This window comes from Heloderma suspectum, chromosome 5 (genome assembly GCF_057233095.1).
Source record: "Heloderma suspectum isolate Gila_16-S chromosome 5, 16-S_ref, whole genome shotgun sequence".
Classification (NCBI taxonomy): domain Eukaryota; kingdom Metazoa; phylum Chordata; class Lepidosauria; order Squamata; family Helodermatidae; genus Heloderma; species Heloderma suspectum.
Window position 1 is genome coordinate 17,518,025 of NC_139462.1, and position 22,612 is coordinate 17,540,636.

General features: G+C 44.3%; 1 protein-coding gene across 1 annotated transcript in view; it reads left to right on the plus strand.

The window, feature by feature from the left end:
• Positions 1-22,612, plus strand: part of FRAS1 (Fraser extracellular matrix complex subunit 1) — a 381,912-nt gene that overhangs the window by 181,368 nt on the left and 177,932 nt on the right. The window contains exons 14-15 of the mRNA XM_084855428.1: positions 11,633-11,776; positions 18,080-18,220. Of these exons, the coding sequence (XP_084711554.1) occupies positions 11,633-11,776; positions 18,080-18,220 (285 nt within the window). The remainder of the gene's footprint in view (positions 1-11,632; positions 11,777-18,079; positions 18,221-22,612) is intronic.

The following is a 22,612-nucleotide window of genomic DNA, read 5'->3' on the forward strand; positions in this document are numbered from 1 at the left end:
CTTGACTCTGAGTCACACCTAGCTGGCAGTATGGGGCTGAGACCTGGGTTTTTTGTTTCTGCTCTGGGAAACTGCTAGGAGAACTGAGAGGCACCTGTTTTTGGCTTTGGAGCTGGGTTAAAATTTGGGTAACCACTATTGTCTGCCAGCATGCTTGCTTCTGCACCTAATACCTGCTCAGTCTGTACATTTGCAAATGAGAAAATTATTTATAAAACACCACAAGTTTGCCCTCCCCTCCAACGTGATCCCTTTTCAGAGCATCTTCTAGGATATCCTGAACTTCCCATTGCTCAGGAAAGGGAGAGGCCATGAATAGAGGCCATAGCTGAGCTACCACATCTTCCTCCCTAAGAGCTTTTGTTATCTTTTCAGTCTACCAAGAATGACATTTATTTATTTTTTTGTTTAATTTATTATTGCATTTATATCCTGCCTTTTTTCCTCTTGCAAGGAACCCAAGATGGCTTACATTATCCTCCTCCATCTTGATTATTCCAACTTCTCTCTAGGTTTGGGCAGCAACGTCATGCAAAGAACACTGCTTTTGAAGTGGTGCAGTAGCTTTCCATCTGGACTGGCTTCTTGTGGCCAGGATTTAATTAGGTGTGCGGCTCAAATTTAGCAGGAATTTAAACTTGGCCTGATTTGAGGGTAGATTGGATATTTTATTTTAATTGTGTTTCTATACTGATGCCTACCACAAACCTTAGTGATGGTTGGCTGCCAGTATAAACAACATCCTGAAGTGAAGACATGGAGCTTCTTTTAAAGTTGGCATGTGAAGTCAGAAAAATTCAGGTTGAAAATGAGATGCAAGGTTTGGTTGGCTGTCCCAGAAAATTTTATTTATTTATTTATTTCATTTCATTTCTATACCGCCCAATAGCCGAAAAGGGTGCAATTACAACCATTACAAGAATTTAAGCCACAAGAGAACAACCTGTGGCCCTTGGCTTAACATGAAAAGCTCTCTGCAAGTGATCAGTTCAGAGCTCTGGCCAGAGTAATTTGTCCTTCCTCCCAGCAGCCAGCTAGGCAGGGAAGAAGGAGACAGAGAAGGCGATGGCAGAGAGAGAGAGAGAGAGAGAGAGAGGGTGGCAGAAAGAGAGAAGAAAAGGGTGGCCCTGGCTACTTTTTGCTCCAGGCCCCTGCTCACCACTGGCTTCAGCCCCACCTGTCACAGGTATGTGGCGCCTGAGAGCTGGCCCACGAGGGAATGCAGTCCTTGACAGAAAAATGGTTCTGAACCCCTGAATTAAGCAAAGGAAGGAAGTCTCTTACTCGTTGGGAGCTTCTAAACCAGCGAGTGGATGTCATTTGAAAAGACAGTCTCGAGTTCAAGAGCACTTGAGTGGCCTTGATGGCATTTCACTCATCTCAGAGGAATCATTCCTTCTGGAGCAGGATTCCACTGAGCTGCACCACGCTTGTGATCCAGGCCAGACAAGACCATTCCAACAATTCTCCTTTTTGCCGTTAAAATCCCTCAATCAGAAGGAGGTTAAAAGGGATGTCGGGGAATGGATTTGACAAACAAGGTAATTTAGCTTGTTTTCTAATTGCAGCTTCCACACCTCACTGTCCTCATTTGCCCTGCAAATTAAGACACACTCCTCTCTCTCTCCCTCTCTGGAAATAAGCCAGCTCTCAGGTGTGATGTGTTAGCTCACCAGTGTGGCTAATAATGTACATTAAACTCTCTGTCCCCTTTTTCTTTAAAATCCTTCTGCTTTTGAACATTATAATTCCAGTGGAAACTTTCAGTTTCTAACCAGTGGTTACATGAGAGCAGTTGTCTTCTTGTGAGTTGCTGTGGTAGCATCACAGATTGTCATCTTCAAAATGTCATTATTAAGCCGTCTACGACAGTCTTCCCCAACCTAGTGCCCCCCATATGTGTTGGACTACAATTCCCAGAATCCCCTAGCCAGCCATGGCACTTTATGGAGTACCAAGAACAGACACCTCATCCCACCCTCAATGAACTTGCAATCAAAATGTAAGGATGTTGTGAGGGTTCGAATAGGGGCCCTCAGATAAGCAAGTGCCTCTGTTTGAATTCTCATGAGTAGGTTTGAGATGACCAGAGTCCTGCTTGCCTCAAACCTCAAGTTCCACCATATTCCCCCCTTCCTCTGCTGCAAGGGGCCATTGCTTGCATAATTTCTACTGGGGATTCTGGAACTGGTAATTCCAGGCCTAGGAAAACATGCTCGGTGCGGGACGGCACAGGGCCAACCCAAAATACTTTGCTGCCTGGGGCAGAGCAGCAAATAGCATGCCCGCCCCCCAGCCCAAGTAAAGGTGCTTAGCACCCAAGGCCAGCCAAGTTATTTTGGCACCTGAGGGAGAAAACTCCATAAACATCTCCCCCCTGACTAACAGTAAAAAATAAAATAATGATAAATCAACTAACAATTTGCTTTCCATTTCATGACACCCAAGATCTGCTGCCCAAGGTAGCATCTCACTCTGCCTAATGGCAGGGCCTATAGAGTGCCTGCCACTTCTGCCTCAGGTGGCTCTGTGTCCTCTTTACAGAGGGCAGTCCTCTGTTTGAAGGGCTGTCAGAGCCAGAGGCCAGCCCTCTATTTGAAGAGCTGTCCTGTTCAAGTCAAGTTTAAATAAAGAACATAAAGAAAGGGTGGGGTGGGTAACTAGTGGCCCTCCAGATGGTTTGGACTACAACTCCCATCAGCTCTGGCCAGCATAGACAATGGGGAGGGATGATGGGAGTTGGAGGCCAAAATATCTGGGGATAAAGAAGGAATAGGAGGGCCCTTGAGGGACCCCATCAACAGTAGCACCTGGACAGAAAACTAAGCAGGCACACATGTCTATGGTGAGATGTATGGTATTGTTATTTGAATTTAAAATATAGTAATAATTTCTAAATTTGCATCTATACATATACATAAGAAGAACCATGCTAGATCATACCAAGATCCATCTATTCCAGGATTCTGTTCTCACAGTGGCCAACCAGCTGCCCACGGGAAACCGACAAGGAGGACATGAGTGCATGTCCTGCCCATGTTCCCAGCAACTGGTACACATAGGCATCCTGCCTCTGATACTCGGGGCACCATAGAGCCATTAGGACTAGTAGCCATTGATAGCCTTCTCCAGGAATGTGTCTACCCCCTTTAAGGCCATCCAAAGTAAGGGCAATCACTACATCTCTTGGGAGTGCATTCCATAGTTTAAATAAGTGCAGTGGGAAGATGCCCTTCCTTTTATCTGTCCCAAATCTCCCACCAATCAGCTTCATGGAATGGTATTATGAGAGAGGGAGAAAAATGTACATTAGCATATATACCTTTTATGCAATTCTGTGTCTGCTTCCTCTTTTCTTTTTTAAGTGATGCATTTCCTATTTTTTGGTGATGCTAGGGTGGCCAGGTGACCTACTTTACAGAGGACAGTCCTCTGTTGGAAGGCATCCTCTATTTGAAGGCATCCTCTGTTTAAAGGGCTGCCCAGTTAAAGAACCATAAGAAGAGAAAGCAGGGTGAACTAGGTACCTACTGTAGATTACAGAAACTAGACATGAGGCTATACCAAACTATGCTTAGTGGGCCCTAAAGGTATTTTGCTGATGAGATCTCTGTAACTGAAAATGAACAAACACTATGAACGCTGGCCTATAGCTCTCTCCTCCTATCAGCCTTATTTTAGTTTGTCTTTTTCTTGTTATGGCACTATTTGTTGTTTAATATAAACTAAAAACAAAACCCAATAAAATGCGGATAATATTAAGAAGAAAGGAGAGCAGGAACCTTGAAACTGACAATCAGCAGTGAGCATCTGGGCAGCAGATTGAGCAGATACCCAAGTCACTTGGTCATGCTGTTCCCCACTATGGTGAGATGTCATGTATTTCCATTTAAGTTACAGTAAGAATGTCTAAATTTGCACCTTGCCATATAAATTAGCACTGCTGTGCTGAAAATTCATCCCACATTTTTTTCGACCGTTCTCAATTAATTTGATAGAAAAGAAATTGCTTTCGGGGGAAAAAATGATGAAGAGATTTCAGAGAAATTCTCATGGGTTGGATTTGGGGTTTTGGGCTTACCTTAGACTTAGGAGGTGGCTGAGGAGTGAGCATAAGTGTCCTGTTTTTCATTGTACAATCATCTCTCCAGCAGCCTGTAGCCTCCTCAGCTTCCTTCACTTCGCTGAAAGCCCAGTGAAAGGCACCATGAGGTAATTCCTCCCATAGGGCCTTTTCAGATCAGGAAGTGCAGGCAGCCTGGGAGGGTAGCAGTGATTGTTGTTGTTCAGTCGTTCAGTCGTGTCCGACTCTTCGTGACCCCATGGACCATAGCACGCCAGGCCTTCCTGTCTTGCACTCTCTCCCGGAGCATGCTCAAGTCCATATTCATTGCATCAGTGATGCTATCTAGCCATCTCATCCTCTGCCATCCCCTTCTCCTTTTGCCTTCAGTCTTTCCCAGCATCAGGGTCTTTTCCAGAGAGTTTTCTCTTCGCATTAGGTGGCCAAAATATTTGAGCTTCAGCTTCAGTATCTGTCCTTCCAATGAGCACTCAGGGTTGATTTCCTTGAGGATTGACTGATTTGACCTCCTTGCAGTCCAGGGGACTCATAAGAGTCTTCTCCAGCACCACAGTTCGAAAGCATCAATTCTTCGGCGCTCAGCCTTCCTTATAGTCCAGCTCTCACAGCCATACATTACTAGTGGGAAAACCATAGCTTTGATTAGACATACCTTTATAGGCAAGGTGATGTCTCTGCTTCTTACTATGCTGTCTAGGTTTGTCATAGCTTTCCTCCCAAGGAGCAAGCGTCTTTTAATTTCATGGCTACAGTCACCGTCCGCGGTGATCTTGGAGCCCAAGAAAGTAAAATCTGTCACTGCTTCCATTTCTTCCCCTTCTATATGCCAGGAAGTGATGGGGCCAGATGTCATGATCTTAGTTTTTTTAATGTTGAGTTTCAAACCAGCTTTTGCACTCTCCTCTTTCACCCTCAACAAGAGGCTCTTGAGGTCCTCTTCGCTTTCTGCCATTAGGGTGGTATCGTCTGCATATCGGAGGTTGTTGATAATTCTCCCAGCAATCTTAATTCCGACCTCTGATTCATCCAACCTGGCATTTCCCATGATGTACTCTGCATATAAGTTAAATAAGCAGGGTGACAATATGCAGCCTTGTCGTACTCCTTTCCCAATTTTGAACCACTCGGTTGTTCCATGTCTGGTTCTTACTGTTGCTTCTTGACCCTCGTACAGGTTTCTCAGGAGACAGGTAAGGTGATCTGGTACTCCCATCACTTTCAGAATTTGCCACAGTTTGTTGTGATCCACACAATCAAAGTCTTTAGCGTAGTCAATGAAGCAGAAATAGACATTTTTCTGGAATTCTCTTGCTTTCTCCATGATGCAGTGAATGTTGGCGATTTGATCTCTAGTTCCTCTGCCTCTTCGAAACCCCGCTTGTACTTCTGGTAGTTCTTGGTTCACATACTGCTGAAGCCTAGCTTGTAGGATTTGGAGCATCACCTTGCTGGCATGTGAAATGAGCGCAATTGTGCGGTAGTTTGAACACTCTTTGGCGTTGCCCTTCTTTGGAATTGGAATGTAAACTGACCTTTTCCAGTCTTGCAGCCACTGTTGAGTGTTCCAAATTTGTTGGCATATTGAATGCAGCACTTTAACAGCATCATCTTTTAGGATTTTAAATAGCTCAGCTGGAAGACTGTCATCTCCACTAGCTTTGTTGTTACTAATGCTTCCTAAGGCCCACTTGACTTCACTCTCGAGGATGTCCGGCTCAAGTTCAGTGACCACACTATCATGGCTATCAGGGACATTCAGATCTTTCCTGTATAGTTCTTCTGTGTATTCTTTCCACCTCTTCTTAATCTCATCTGCTTCTGTTAGGTCCCTGCCTTCTTTGTCCTTTATCATGCCCGTCTTTGCACAAAACGTTCCCTTGAGATCTCCAATTTTCTTGAAGAGAACTCTAGTCTTTCCCATTCTGTTGTTTTCCTCGATTTCCTTGCATTGTTCATTTAAGAAGGCCTTCTTGTCTCTCCTTGCTATTCTCTGGAACTCTGCATTCAGTTGGATATGTCTTCCCCTTTCTCCCTTGCTTTTCGCTTCCCTTCTTTCCTCAGCTACTTGTAAAACCTCATCAGACAGCCACTTGGCTTTCTTGCATTTCTTTTTCTTTGGGATGGATTGAGTTGCTGCCTCCTGAACAATGTTACGGACCTCCATCCATAGTTCCTCAGGTCTAATCCCTGAAATCTGTTCCTCACCTCCACTGTATATTCATAAGGGATATGATTTAGGTCATACCTGAATGGTTTAGTGGTTTTCCCTACGTTCTTCAATTTAAGCCAAAATTTTGCAAGAAGAAGCTCATGATCTGAGCCACAGTCAGCTCCAGGTCTTGTTTTTACTGACTGTATAGAGCTTCTCCATCTTTGGCTGCAAAGGACATAATCAATCTGATTTTGATATTGACCATCTGGTGATGTCCATGTGTAGAGTCGCCTTTTGTGCTGTTGGAAAGGAGTGTTTGCTATGATCAGCGTGTTCTCTTGGCAAAACTCTATTAGCTTTTGTCCTGCTTCATTTTGTACACCAAGGCCATGCCTGCCTGTTATCCCGGTGATTTCTTGACTTCCTACTTTAGCATTCCAATCCCCTATGATGAAGAGGACATCTTTTTTTGGTGTTAGTTCTAGAAGGTGTTGTAGGTCTTCATAGAACCGATCAACCTCCGCTTCTTCGGCCTCAGTGGTTGGGGCATAGACTTGAATTACTGTGATGTTGAATGGTTTGCCTTGGATTCGTACTGAGATCATTCTATCATTTTTAAGGTTGTACCCCAGTACTGCTTTCCCCACCCTTTTGTTGACCAGGAGTGCTACTCCATTTCTTCTAAGGGATTCTTGCCCACAATAGTAGATATGATGGTCACCTGAATTAAATTCGCCCATGCCTGTCCATTTTAGTTCGCTGATTCCCAAGATGTCCATGTTCAATCTTGCTGTCCACCTCCAGCTTACCTTGATTCATTGATCGTACATTCCAGGTTCCTAAACAATATTGTTCTTTACAGCATCGGATTTTCTTTTCACCACCAGATACATCCACAGCTGAGTGTCCTTTCGGCTTTGGCCCAGCCGCTTCACTCTTTCTGGCGCTACTTGGAAATACCCTCTGCTCTTCCCCAGTAGTATATTGGACACCTTCCGACCTGAGGGGCTCATCTTCCGGCGTCATCTCTTTTAGCCTTGTCATACGTTCCATGGGGTTTTCTTGGCAAGAATACTGGAGTGGGTTGCCATTTCCTTCTCCAGTGGACCACATTTTGTCAGAACTCTCTGCCATGACCTGTCCATCTTGGGTGGCCCTGCACGGCATAGGTTATGGCTTCACTGAGTTACGCAAGCCCCTTCGCCACAACAAGGCAGTGATCCATGAAGGGGAGCAGTGATTAGGTGAGCTCAAAAACACCACACACACACACACACACACAAATTATAAAACACCCTGAGAATGAGGCAGAACAATGGAGGAAGAAAACTTCCAGAAAACAGGAGGACAGATTTCGGCTCAGCGCTAACTCTACCTCTTCCCTTCAGCTAGATACAACACTGCCCCACCCACCTGCATTGTGGTGAATGCAAAATGGGGGCCAGTCTGTCAACACAGTTGATGCTGTTGCAGTATGAAAACCCCAAACCCCCTTCTGAAAAAAGAAAGAAGCTGTGCTGCAAGCCCTGCCAATGGGGAGCCCCACCTGTGAGAAACTGTTGAGAATTCCTCCTCCCTCTGGGAAAAATTGGTGAAGTTGTCTCCCAAATTTCTTTGCCCACACATAAGGTGGAGAATTTTGAGAGACCGTTTGCGCACAGCTCTATAAATTACCCTATGCAAATTTGGTGCAAATTCGTGTCCTTTCTGTGCCTGGGAACCTCGAGAGCAGCTGCTAGTTATAGGAAACAATTCTGTTTATTTATTTAATGAAATCTACATCCTGCTTTTCCCCTCCGACTCCTGCCAACCTAGCAGTTCGAAAGCAAGAAATTGCAAGTAGATAAATAGGTACCGCTTCAGTGGGAAAGGTAACAGCGTTCCGTGCACCTCGGTGTTCAGTCATGCCGGCCACATGACTACGGAAGCATCTTCGGACAGCACTGGCTCTTCTGCTTAGAAATGGAGATGAGCACCACCCCCTAGAGTTGGACACGACTGGCTGGGGACACCTTTACCTTTACCTTTTCCCCTCCGAAGCGGCTTCCAAAATATACAAACTATAAAAACAGTAATCAATCATTAAAATGGATTTACAACAAGCTAAAAGCAGCAGCAAAGACAAAAACACAACCCAAACTAGCACACAGTAAATAAAATTAGGGAGAAACTTAACAATATTCAGTTAGATAGACAGATATCCTGACAGGTTCTGGTATTGGATGAGCAGAATGATTGATAACCATCTGTGCTAATAATTCTGTTTTCACCAGTTTCATTGGGGCGTTTGGTATTTCTGTTTGTAACTTGGTTCTATCCTAAGGACTCCAGTTTGAACTGCTGAATGTAAGAGCTGCTAATCTTTTTTTAAAATCCTTTTATCCCTCTTATGTCTTCCTTTGGGAAGCTCAAAAGTCTTACATGACTAAAAAGTCTTGAATCTCCCAAGAGGTCTCCCATCCAGACACTGACTGGACTGAGATCTGCTTAGCTTTAGTAAAGCATCAGCAATCTATGCCCTCAGACCATAAAATGAGAAGGAATCCTGTCAAAGTACAATAGAAGCTATGCTCCTGCCTGACCCTGTTTATGTAATTTATTTATTTATTTGTAAAGTGCCTAAAGGTAGACTAGTAAATTCCCAGTCCTGTAAATTATACATTTAGGATTCCCCTTCCCAACAAGATGGCTTTATATTTGTGTGTATCTTTCCCGCACCAGTCAGGAGCAAATGCCATTGGGGGTTCACTTTCATCTGCTCAACAAGCATATACGTGCCTTGTTGAGGAATAATAAAAGTTCAGAACATCTTTAGGACAAAACCTGGGTGTAATCGCAAAAGAAGAAGTAATAATACCTAGAAACAATGTAACTTTAGATTGTTTGTATAAATGCTGGTTGCACATGACTTAACATGCCGCTACAATTCTGAATGCCATAAATAAAACTCCCTTGTTCTGCTGATTTTCTCTCCTATACTTGACTTGTAGTAGAACTGATGTCCATAATATCCTTTTCATTCTATGAAATTCAGCATGAGCTTCTCTCTCTCTCTCTCTCTCTCTCTCTGAGAGAAAATACTAATTGACCCTTTGCCTGTTCAAAGTTGCATTTAGAACCTTATGGTCCCTAGTGCTGAGTGGCTGACAGCCAATTGACATTTTTGTAGGTATTATACCCATTAAAAAGAAAAAGTCAATGGCCCATAGCATCTTAGAAGATACGTCTCAATAACAAAGTTATTCTATAAACAGGTCCCTTGCCTTCATTATACATGGGAGCAAAATGTCAATAGGATTTTGATCATGCCATTGTCACGCATGACTTCTCCCCAACCTAGTAGTCCTGAATATCAACTGACCTGCATGAGGGAGTTGGGAGAAGGGAGGAGAGGGTGTTATTGACATACTTGTTCCTGGAACTGCTTCGAGTTGACATTTCTGGTGGGCCTCTCAACTGTGTTCAGAAGTACTAATAATTCCCCATGTGTAGGAATCCTTTATTTTCTGCTATCATTTTTCAAAATCTAGATTCCTCCATTCCACCTGCATTTCTCTCTCTTCTCCTTCTGGGTTCAGATATGTGTGCGATGTCAGGCAATTATATCCCCAAATGGTGCAAGCTGATGATTAATTTGTTCTTGGCGTTTTTAAAACAGTAGGTGCAGTGATAGGGGTCACTCAGGATGCAGAGCTAATTAATAGCTCTGGATGCATCAGAGAGCCTCGGGTGCAAACAGGGGTCACAAGTTTGGTGGTGGGGTATTGCCTAGTGGCCAGGTGGAGCCAAATAAGTTTATTTTTTTAGCCTTTTTTGTGTATAAAAAGACTGGCCTGTTCAGTATGTTCTGTAGTAGTAATGGTTTCATCCTCTTAGAATCCTGGCATAACTTGCTTTGCAGTTTTATACTTCTGGTTGCTTAGCCAGGGGACTTTGCCTGTAAACTGCTATGTACAGCAGTTCTGTTGTTTCACTTTTTGTTCAGCCTGTCTGTTTATGACTCCGTAAAGTTTGCCAAGCCTTTCACTTTCTGGATTCAGTCTGCTTTATTCAGTCACTTCTCCTTACAATGTGGTCTCTTTTTTCTGTGCCCCTTCTAAAGAACATGGACCCATAAATAAATGAGTAAATAAATATATGCTTTGCAGGGTACCCATGTGTCCTACGTTAGAGAGGCCAGTCCTCTGTTTGAAGGGCTGCCCACTCCAAGTCCATTTTAAAGGTCTAGGATTATAAAAAGGGAGAGCCCAGAGGCTTTGAAGTTGCCCATGGACAGCAGACTGAGCAGGCACACAGGTCGCCTGGCCACAGTCTTGCCCACTGTGGTGAGATCTATCATAATTCTAATTCAATTATTTTGAAAGATTGAGGGGAGAGGAAGGAGGTGGGGTGGGTGAAGCCAGGGCAGAGCCAACCGTGTCCCCTTTGCTTCTCTGATGGAGATTAGAATGTCCAAGTACCGGTTTCTTGGAATTTAACATATGGTCAGAGCAAATGGATTTTCCAAGCCCTTTTGACAGCCAAAAGACTGATAATAAAAGGATAAATGTTCACCTCCTATAACGCAATGGACTGAGGACCTAACAACACTATCAACATTTGAACGGGTGGTATATAGGCGCCACTCACAAATGGATAAATATATGGATATTTGGTCTGCTTTTCTTGAAGCTCACGCATAACCTCCTGTTCGATTGTTTGTTTTTTAGAATGTTGTATTTAACGGAATAATGATATTTCTATGCATGTTATTTCTTGGCTTTTTTCATGGTTTGTTTTGTTTGTTTTGGTTTAGTTAAAATCACAATAAAAAGATTAATAGGGAAAAAAAAACATGAATGCCCAAATAGATTGCTGTTTGGGTTCATACTGAGGCATGAACTCTCATATTTCTTTCTGACACATTGAAACAGCCTTCCCCAACTTGGGTCCCTCCAGATGTTTTGGACTACAATTCTCATCAGCCCCAGCCAGCATGGCCAGTCGGTATGGTGGTTAAAGCAACAAGGTGGTTTCACTGCCTTGGTTGGTGAATACTGGGTGTTCAGCATTAATGCTTGACAGAAACTAACAGACGGAGAAACATGAGATTTGGCATAGGTGATTTGGCTTTTGTCCATTCTATGGCTGTAACATGCAAACGCGCTTAAAGGGGTATTGGTTGCCAACTTTTTCTTCTGTAGCTTGATGTGCAGGAACTAGCCAGTGAAGCTGTTCACTGCCTGGAGATCAATGCCTTCATAGGCCAGTTGCTGTTGATCAAGCTGCTGTTTAAAATCATCTCCACAACGGCCAGTTGAAAAGTTGGCAACCCTGTAAAGGTGGATTGATGCCCAATGACTAGATCAGGTAACTCAGCTCTCGGTTGACTTGCAAACGTTCTTTCTTGACTTTAGCGTGCCATGAATCCTGTGCTGCGTGCTGGGGCCCAGCTGCAAACAACTGCTCTGCCTGCAAAGACCCGTCACATGTGCTGTTGGGAAGTCTCTGCGTTGCTAGCTGTGGCCAGGGGTTCTACATCAAGGATGGTGTTTGCAAAGGTAAATGCTTTCAGCCTTCAAAGGGATCCCCTTGTTTCTTCTACACAGAATTCTGCAAGTGGAACTGGTACTACGTTTCATGTCACTTTTTAGCTGGAGTCCCCCAAATTATTTCTGCAAGCCTTTCCCCCTTCTTTTAGGATTTTCATATGAGCCACTTCCCTCTGTTCTGGGTGGAGGACAGAAACGCCTGGTGTTGTAGTTAGGGGAGAAAACACATCTCTTGCAGGTACTGTTAGCCTGGTCACCCCCATTTAGCACCACTCCTTCCTATCTCTGGCCATGACACCATTTATAAAGAAGCAATATAGTAATTTTTATTTATTTATTTAAAATATTTCTTGGCCGCCTTTCAGGGCAGAAGCCCTCCCAAGGTGGCTTACAACAATAAAATACATAAAAACAGTTAAATGTACCTCTGGGCATATGCAAAGAGTTTTTCCCCTCTCCATTGAGTGACTGATTCCCACATGGTTAGAATAAAAGAGAAGGGTTGCCGTACAGGTCTGAGCCTTAGTACCTCTGTTTAAAATTTAAGCACTGTCCCCGTGTCTTTAACAATATTCGGAGAAGAACACAGTCCAATTTAAATATTAGTTGTAACTGGGTAAAAATTGACCCATCATCATTAATAAACTGGTTCTAAAGTGCTTGGGACATGGTTAACACCAGGAATGGGGAAGCTTTTTCCTGATCAAAACCTGTCGGATCCACATTCCAGCGGTGGGCAGGGCCAGAGGCAAAAGTGGGCAGAGTTATGGGTGTGACTGTGACCTTTGTTCAGTATGCAACAGGAACAAAAAAAGGCATCTGCATCCAGGCATTCTCCTTCCCCACCTTGTGCAAGGTGCCCCCCATCAGACTTTGTAGGTGGGGGACAGAGCAGGAATGAGAAAAGAATATCAATAAACCCAGAGCAGAGCTGGTCAGGTGGAGTGACCTGGAGAGGGTCCAGAGACTCGGATTGAAAGGCCTGGAGGTCTGCATTTGGCCGATGGGCTGTAGGTTCTCCACTCTTGGTTCGCACAATTGACAGAGCAATCCTAGACACCAGACTTCCCCAACCTGGTGCCCTCCAGATGGGTTGGACTACAACCTCCAGCATCCCCCAGCCAGCCATGGCTAGTTGGGGGATGCTGGGAGTTGTAGTCCACCCTATCTGGAGGGCACCAGGTTGGGGAAACCTGCTATACACCAGTTACGCCATGGGGCTTGGCTACTACTACATCAGCAGAACGGTTGCCATATCCTGTATACACTCAAGATGAAGCACAGGCAACTAACTATAAGAAGGTAGACATTTTCAAGATGGCAATGTGAGAACTTGCTTTTGTTTTGAGCTCCGCAGAGTATCTTAGTTTTCTACTATTTTGTAGCATTCCAACTGCCTGAACTGTTTATTTTTATGAAAAGGCAGATTCCCCCCAGTATACATGATCTCAGTGACTCTGGAAACGGATCGCTATCTACCACTCCCTAGCAACAGAGACAAAACACATGTGGCAAAGTCACTGCTTTTATTGAACAGTTTTTTTCCAGCATCCCTATATCCATTGCAGCAATCCCTCAGTTTCCCCGCCCCCTCTGCCCCAGGTGTTAGGGGCAGACTTAGTAGACACCCCTCATTGGGAAATCCTTGTTTAGACAGACAGTAAATATAATACGATCTGGGTATAAATAAAGGTTGTTTTATTGGCTGAGGACTGACACGCCCGCTGGCATAAATCTTTGGTATGAAATGCTGCTCCTTTTTAAAGACTACTTTGTTTAGAACAACCACCAGATGCTGAAAGATTGCAGGTTCTCCCACTTCCAGAGCAGCAATAAAAGTATAAATGAAATTATTTTCAGGCTTCACAAATCCACTTATTTCTGGAAAAGACAGACCTTGTGAACAGGTAAACTCTAGATGTGGAAATCCTTTAGTGGCACGGTGACTAACACCCACACCCCCAAATAGTAGAAGGGAAATGTGGCAGGAGAGCAAAAAATAGAGAGAGGGGTGAAAATAAGGTGCTCAGAGAACCTTTGACAGAGTGCACAAACATTGCTCGTCAGATTTTGGCACCATTGCTCTTTTTCAGGTGTTCAATGCACTTTGGGGGAGGGAATGAGTTACAGCCCTCTTCTAACACACATTCCTTGAACAGGGGTGTTAAACCTCAGGCCTGTGGACCAAATCCAGCCCTCCGGGGCTCTCTCTTCGCTGGCTGCCAATCATTTGGTGGTTTCCCAGCTTTTGCGTATTTTTCCCCCATGGTAAGAGGGTGAAATGCCTCTCCTAAGGCTTAGTTACAGGGAGGAAGAGCTTCAAGCCAAAATGTGCTGTTATTCTGGGTATGTTGGACTTGTCCCATTTGGCTTTGGCCCTGCCTGTGTTTGGAATGCGGCTTCCGAGAGCTTCTCTAAAATTGAATTTGGCCTGCTGGCTGAAAGAGGTTTGACGCTGCTGCCTTAGAAGATCTGTAGGGAGCCCCCATGCAGACACGGGTTCAGTTTTGAGAAGCCCCTTGCCTACATTGGTAGCCCACTCCACCAGCTGCAGATTTACCTGATAGCAGTGGCAGCCAGCTATAAGCTGCCATTGAAAATTTCCTAGAATGCCCCAGAGTGCTTGGTGTGCTGTCATTCTGGGGCATTGTGGGAAATGTAAAATGGCAGTTCATAGCCACCTAGTACAATGAGTCTAGGACAGTGCCAGCTCCAGGTTTTCAAAGGCCCTTGGGCAAGACACCGTCAATGGGCTCCCTCCCTCAGTGAGTCTACCTCCTCACCATCATTGTCACCAGCTGCTATTGCCCCTCCTCCTCCTCTTCCTCATCATTGCTCCCACTTCCTCGCTTGACAGGCAGAGAGCCAGTGAGCCAGTTGGCTGTGGCATCTCCTGCTCCTCCTCACCACCATCGTCGTTTGGGCCAGAGTGAGAGGCAAGTGAACAAGCAGGTTGCAATGGTGAAGAGGAGGAGCAACTTCAGTGGGTTCTTGCTGAGGTGTGGGCCCTCAGCAGTTACCCAACCATGCTTATCCATGATGCCAGCCCTGCAGTGGGTCCAGCCAGGCCTCTGTGGTCCTAGAAGCTGCTCAAAGGTGCTGGGTGCTGAAGGTGGGTCTCTCCCATCCGTAAATGAGGGGGGTCTCTCTACAAATATTCTTATGAATGTACGTAGTTTGTAGGAGGAGTCCATCACCACAGTGCTCTCCCCACACATGTGTGTGTTCATTGTACCCTAATCAACGCCCAAAAGGAGCTCATCTGTTTACTCAACTGTGGGTAGGTAGACCCCGCCTTACCTAATAATACAAGGGGCAAACCAGACATTACATGCTGATGCATGTAACATTCCCATCTCCTTTTATAATTAAAATAATTATGACTAAATATAAAAATAAAATCAATTAAATACCAACAATTTAAGAACAATGTTTTGTGGCAACAATCCAAAGTCTCAATCCACTGCAGCCGCAGTACGAAATCTCATATTGTAAGCTGCCCTGTGTATTTGCAATTGCAGTAGAACAGCCTTCCCCAACCAGGTCCCCTCCATCTGTGTTGGACTGCAACTGCCAGCGTCCCCCAGCCCGCAGACTTCTTCAGGGAGGTCGTTTCCCAGCCTTGGAGCAGCTGCAGTGAAGGATCCTGCTCCTTGCCATAGACGTCTTTGCCTCACATGATGCACACAGAGAAGGGCCCATCCCACAGATTGTAAACAGTAGCCAGGGACAGATGGGGAAATGTGTGTGGGTCTCAGATTCTGAAGGGCTTTGAAGATAAGCAGCACCTTGAACAGGGCCCAGAAGTGAACTGGTGGCCGCTGACATTGCTGTGAAAAAGGCTGGAATGTGCTTCCCTTCCCAGGGTCTAAGATGAGGCCAGTAGAAGCATTCATTGGCACTAATTGAATGTTCTGAGCCAGTTCCAAGGGCAGCCTCGTGCAGTCCATCCTGGAGGACTAGCCACAGGTTCAAGTGGAACCTCCCTCCCCCCATGCCTGCTCCACTTTTTAAATCCCGCCCCCCGCCCCACAGTGCCCTGATGTAGCTTCATTCTGAGGCATGGTACACAATTTAAAATGGCAGGTGGCTAATAGTGAACGATAGATGCACTAAAACATCTGTGGGTGCAGTGACTGGTGGTGGGTCCAAATCCAGAACAAGCATCAACATCCATGGGCCCTCAGTGGCTGCCCAAGGATGCTGAGTTCTCATTCTGGACCTGGCAAGATCCTTCTTCATCAGAAAGGACTGTGGCCTAATGTAATGGATGACGTTGCTAAAGATGATCCAAGCTACCAACCCTTGTCTATCCAGGTACGAAAAGGGGTCCAGGAGAGCACCCCTAGGTTCATAACCTGACCAGACAGGGAGGCTATCCCACTCCCATCTATCACAGGAAGGATAACCCCTTCCAGGACCTTGTGCCTGGATTACCTACCAGCATTTCTTCTGTCTTATCTAGTTTCAGTCTGGGCTTGTTTAGCCTTATGCATGCAACCCTGGCTTCTAGACACTGGGTTAGCTCATGGATGCTTAGTCAGTGAGCTGGGTATCAATAGCATAAAACGTAATCACACTAGAACCCTATAAAGAAGTTCCCATGTTGGGTGAACGCATGAGGAGGGAGAGGGACTGCACTGGCTAGGCCCACCCTCTGACATCATGTGTGCTACTTAGCTCCACGTCCTGGTGTCTGTCCCTATACCATGAATGTCTGCAGGGAGGCAACCTTTGCATATACAGCTGTGTGTGAAATTATGGTATAAAAGAAACCTGTTTTCCATAGTTCAAGTCAGCCAGGTAGCTACAACAGGCAGGGAGAGGGCACAATTTGAAATGAAGAAGCAATAGGAGGGTGATAATGTTTAACTAGGGATGGGAGGGAAATTCCATACGTTTGAACCAATATGTGAACCAAAACTCAGTTATCCTTTGAAATTTGCACTTCTCTGAATTTTGCAATGGAGTTCTCCAATCAAAAAATCCATACAAAAATGTGTATATTAGGGAAAATAATGTAAAAGATGCATTATATTAGGAAAATTACTTGCAAAAAATGTGTATATTAGGCAAAAATGCATACAAAAATGCATGTATTAACAAGAAATGTGTACAATACTTATGAATTTTCATGCAAACTTAAAAAAAACCCCAACTCAATTAGGGATGTATGAAAAATTCATTTCAGTTTGTTTTTATCAGGATTTACCCAAATTGCTCCTTCCGGACTCAAATTCAATCTGTGGTCAAAATCCTCACATTTCTGTGATTTGTGGACAAAAAGAATGCATTCGACAGCATGCATACATTTGAAAAATGCACATGAAACCAATGCATACTTTTGAGGAATGCTTACAAACACACTTTAATCAATGGGAGAAGAATGTGTACATTTCAAAGATACGCACCATTGATGCATTTGGAAAAATACACATGGTAATATGCATATATTCTCATGCAGAAATAAAAACAAAACAAAACTCACAATCTGATACAGGCTTTAGTCAGAATGAGTTTCGAGATGGAATTCGGAGAACTTCAGTGACCTTGAATTTTGTGGATTCACACATCCTTAACCTCAACATTCAGGATGAACCAAAGTTAAGATTGAGAATTTCTCCAAAGTTTGAGATGGACCAAATTTAAGAGTGGAAAAATGAGGAACTGAGAGAAACTAAAATTGACTGATTCATTCATCCCTGTACTTAACCCTTCCAGCCCCATCCACTTGCCCCAGCTACTTTTCCCTATTACACAGCCAACATGCCCGAAACTCTGGCTGGACGTAAAGCAGCTGAGTGGGAGGGGATTACCAGGGGAAAGCAAAATGCAGCAGGTGGGGAAGGCTTAAGCACTTCTTGCAATTTCTCCACTACACATATAGCAACCTCCTCCTGCCTCTTTGCAGCTGTTTAGCAGGCTTAGGTCTGCCAAATGCCTACGTCAGCCCTTTAAAATTTTCACTCTCCAGAGTTAATACAATAGTCCTCAGCACAGGCCTGTGCAACTTGTGGACCACTGATTTTCATGATTCTAGGCAGGCAGCAAAACCCTAAGGTTTATTGAGCTGCCCGGTTGCTTGGATGTGCTCAGCTTGGTAGGTCACTAGCTTGGTGGACGAGCTCAGGTTGGTGGGTCACCAGCTTGGAGGATGTGCTTGGCAGGTCACCAACTTGGTGAGTCACCCTTTTGAAAACACAGATGTGGGGGTTTAATCTGTAGCCCTTATACTTCAATAAATTCATTGCTTCTGTCCCCCTTCCCTTTGACAAATGCAACTCACTATTACTGGGTTTCTCTTTCTGTTAGCCTGCTATGAGACTTGTGAAACATGCTACCCAGACCGGCCCAGATGTTCAACCTGTGCTTCAGACAGAGTTCTGCATGGTGGGTACTGCATGTCAGAATGTCCAGAAGGCTACTATGCCGATAGTTCTCAGAGATGCAGAGGTAAGACCTATTTTTGTATATCACTCTCTACAATAGCCTTTCTGATGAGAGATGTTAAGGTGCACCTTCATTCAAAAAAGAGGCATATTTTACCTGGACAGTTTATAAATTGCAGGAAGATTTTAAGGCCAAGTTTGGCTTTATAGCTACACAGAATAAATAGCTGTTGAATCATGGTCATTTTTGTGGGGGAGGGGGATTGAGAGCAGTCATTGAATTGTAGACATTTAGGTCAGGGATGTAGAACCTCCAGCCCCCGGGAATCCCTGTCTGGTCCTCAAACATCTTTTTCTCTTACCTCTGATTAGTGTTCAGAGATAAGAGGTTATTTAAAGGCAATTAACCTTTAGATAACCAGCAAAAAAATGAGCTGTTGCAAAGAATTTGAGCTGTGCATTTTGCAGGCAGGAGATCTACTTACTTCTGAGAAAACATCCAGAAACCTCATCCTGCTTACTTCTGAGCAGGCATACAGAAGCCTTGTCCTGCTTACTTCTGAGTAGACTTAAGATGGCAGTGATCTCATTTGGCCTTGCCCACAGATGGAATGTGGCCCTCAAGACCTTTCCATGTTGTAATGTGGTCCTTGGGCTGAAAAAAGTTCCCCATCCTTGGTTTATGTGATTGCTTTACCGCAGGAGTGGGCTAGCTATGGCCCTCCAGATGTTTTTGGGCTCCAACTTCCGTCAGCCTCAGCCACCACAGCCAATGATCAGGGATGATGGGATTTGTAGATGGACAATATCTGGAGTGCTACAGCTTCCCTGCCCCGTCTTTAGAATGATATTATTGGTGTTCTCAGCCTTTCTGGTTTTTATATCAGTCTAACAGCTCCCCACAGCTAGGCAATTGAAGCTGCAGTCCTAGGCAGACTTACCTGTGAGCAAGCCCCATTGAACACAGCAGGACTTACTTCCGAGTAAACATGCGTTGGATCATACTGTTATACTTCTGCATTAAAACTGGAAGAACACTGTGCTCTTATGGCTAAAAAGTATACTTTTCATGTGTATAGCAGTAAAAATGATCTGCCCATTCAAACAGACCCACCCTCGTGTTTCTGTCTTAGTCATGGAATCTGGGCATACACCCTGATTGGAAGGATGAAAGCCCAGAGCAGAGACTCTTTCAGAGATATAACAAGTAGCCCCCTTAGAGGGAAGGCAATTCTGCCGCCTCTGAGTTAGGAGCGATTGAATGATCCAATCATATCTCATGCAGAGACGTGACAAAATTAACCATCCCCAGTGGTTGGTTGGAAGAAGGCAACACTACTGAATCATTCAGAGACACAGTCTGAACCCTCCTTTTATTCATGTATTCCTCCCAGCCTATTAGTCCTCCCATGCCATACTAGTGTGGGAATGACTGCATCCCATTAGAGAAAGCTTCCTCCATTTGCCTCTTCTCTACCTACCATGCAATTTATGCCCTTTGGCTCCTCGGGCTATCCCCTGCTCCAGGCCCTCTCACCTCCCTTTCCCTCTCCCTTAAGCAAGTCATCCATTCTCTCAGCCTTAGGGGGAACATCCGTGACCTACTTCATAGAGCAGTTAAGAGGAAAGTAAAGCATTTCTACATTAGAAACATTGCCACACATTAGGCTCCTGGTAACACCATTTGCTGGAGGTCACATGTGTGCTTTAATTTTCCAGAATCTGCAGAGCAGACCTGCGCAACTTAGGACCTGTCAAGCTGAATGCATCCCTGCAGCTCTCTATATATATCCTGGTTATATAGGATATATAAATATCCTGGTTTTGTTGCCTGCCTAGGATTGCAGAAACACGGGAAACAAGGTTTGACACGGGAGCTGTCAAACCTTGGCCATAAGATCACTTTTAAAGCAGTGGTGTGACGAACAAAGACATCCCATACTGAATGCCCTTCAACCTTTGATCCGTTCTTACTTTTTCCTTATCCCACGGGCTGCCCAACCCGGCTAAGAGTGAAATTTCTTCCCCCAAATGCAAGTTCACATATATAAATGGGGGGAAGAGACTAAACACCACCACCCTTCTCTCTGTTGGAGCCTTGAGAACTGCACCAGCATGAGAGATTGGAGCATGGGAGAGATCAGCTGCTGCAGGCTGTAAGAAATCTGGCTGCTATTTTCTGAACTTTGCATTCCTGGGGTAGTTTGCGTGCAATTTATAGTGCTTATTAAAGCCTTAATGCATAGGAAAGGTTTAGTTTAGTTGGCTCTGGTTTGCACATTACTGATAAATAATAAATGATATTATGTTGTAATGTTTGGTTTTGTCTATTTCGTAATTAATTTGAAATGTTATAGTATTAGTATTAGTGAAATGAGTTTATTATTATAATGATGTATTATTGCAATGGTGTATTGCTGTGCTTTTTTGTTTTCTTATTGCTGTTTTGTTAGCTGCTCTGGGCACTTTTTATGGAACAGTGGCATATAAATTAAAAGATGATGATCATGATAAATGCAAAATCATCTGTCTGTCTGTCTGTCTATCTATCTCCCAGTGGGGAGGATTTCAGTCAGATGGGGAGGCCTGGCAGGATGAATTCAGTCTAGAAGCCAGAGATTCCCTACTGCTGATTGATTATATAATCAGTGAGGGGGAACCTCCAGACTGCAGGATGGAAGAAGACATAATTTACTAGGGAATTGAGGGAGTCTAACTAGGAGTTCTGTAGGAGTTGCCTGAATCAGTTCTTCTAGTCTTCCTGGACTAGCAGTGATCAGTACAAGGATCTGCCCCTAGGCATGTGGTTTGTGGGTGCTTGGTGCTCTGATTCAGTGCAGGATTGCATGGAAAGGACAGGGGGCAAGCCAGAATGTGGGTGGCGTAGTTGGGTGAGAGGAAAGGGAATACGCTTAGGCAGGTTTACAACAGGGAAATCGGCTCAGAACTGCAGGGGAAGAGGCAGACAAGAGTAAACACATGTAGACACATTCAGACGCATGTAGGAAGAAAGCCAGACTATGAAGCACATGGTCTTCGATGGCTATATACTAATGCCCAGAGTATGGGAGACAAACAGAATGAACTTGAACTCTTAATACAGGAGGGAAATTATGACTTGATAGGTATAACTGAGACTTGGTGGGATGACTCTCATGACTGGAATACAGCAATTGAATTATATAACTTGTTTAAAAAGAATAGGAGGAACAGAAAGGGAGGTGGTGTTGCACTATCTGTGAAAAATACATATCTCTGCACAGAAATACAGGAGGAGGAGCTTGGTAGCCCCATCGAGAGCATCTGGATCAAAATAAATGGAGCAAAGAATAAAAGGAACCTGGTGGTTGGCCAGCCACCCAGTCAAGGAGTAGATGAGGATGAAACTTTTGAAAAAGCAAATAGCCAATGTTTTAAGGAAGCATGATGTAGTAGTAATGGGGGACTTCAATTTCCCCGATATTTGTAGGGAGACAAATTCTGCAAAACATGGCCCCTCCAGGAAATTCCTGACTTGCGTGGTGGATAACTTCCTCCTACAGAAAGTAGAGGAAGGAACTAGAGGATCGGCTATCCTTGACTTGATCCTAACCAACAGAGATGACTTAGTGGATAAAGTAGCAGTTACAGGAACTCTGGGGGAAAGCAACCATGTTGTACTTGAGTTCTTGGTTCTAAGGGAAGCAAAAGCTGAGTGTAGTCAAATGCGTACCTTGGAATTTAGGAAAGCTGATTTTAATAAACTCAGAACAATGATCAGGAAGGTACCATGGCAAGCGACTCTAACGAGAAAAGGAGTCCAAGATGGGTGGGAGCTTTTAAAAAAGGAAATTCTCAAGGCACAATCACAAACAATTCCAACAAGAAGAAAAGGTGGAAGACAACAGAAGAAGCCATTGTGGCTTCACAAAAAGCTTAGGGATGACCTGAAAACAAAAAAAGACACATATAGGAAGTGGAAGGAAGGCCAAGTAACAAAGGAAGAGTACAGGCAGGTAGCACAAAATTGCAGGGATGGCGTCAGGAAGGCTAAAGCTGAGAACGAGCTGAGGTTAGCGAGGGATGCTAAAAGCAACAAAAAGGCTTTCTTCAGCTACGTGCATAGTAAAAGGCAGAGGAAATAAATGGTTGTTCATCTATTAAATAAGGATGGCAAAACGATAATAGATGACAAAGAAATGGCAGAGGTGCTGAATTCCTACTTTGGCTCAGTCTTCTCCCAAAAGAGGGTCTATGACCCCCCTGACAAAGGCGAGGTACAGGCTGAAGGGGCAGGATTGCAGCTTGAGATCGATAGGCATATGGTCAAGGAACACCTAATTACTTGGAATGAGTTCAAATCTCCAGGGCCAGAAGAACTGCATCCTAGAATAATAAAGGAACTGACAGAAGAACTCTCAGAACCGCTGTCTATTCTCTTTGAGAAATCATGGAGGACGGGGGAAGTGCCAGATGA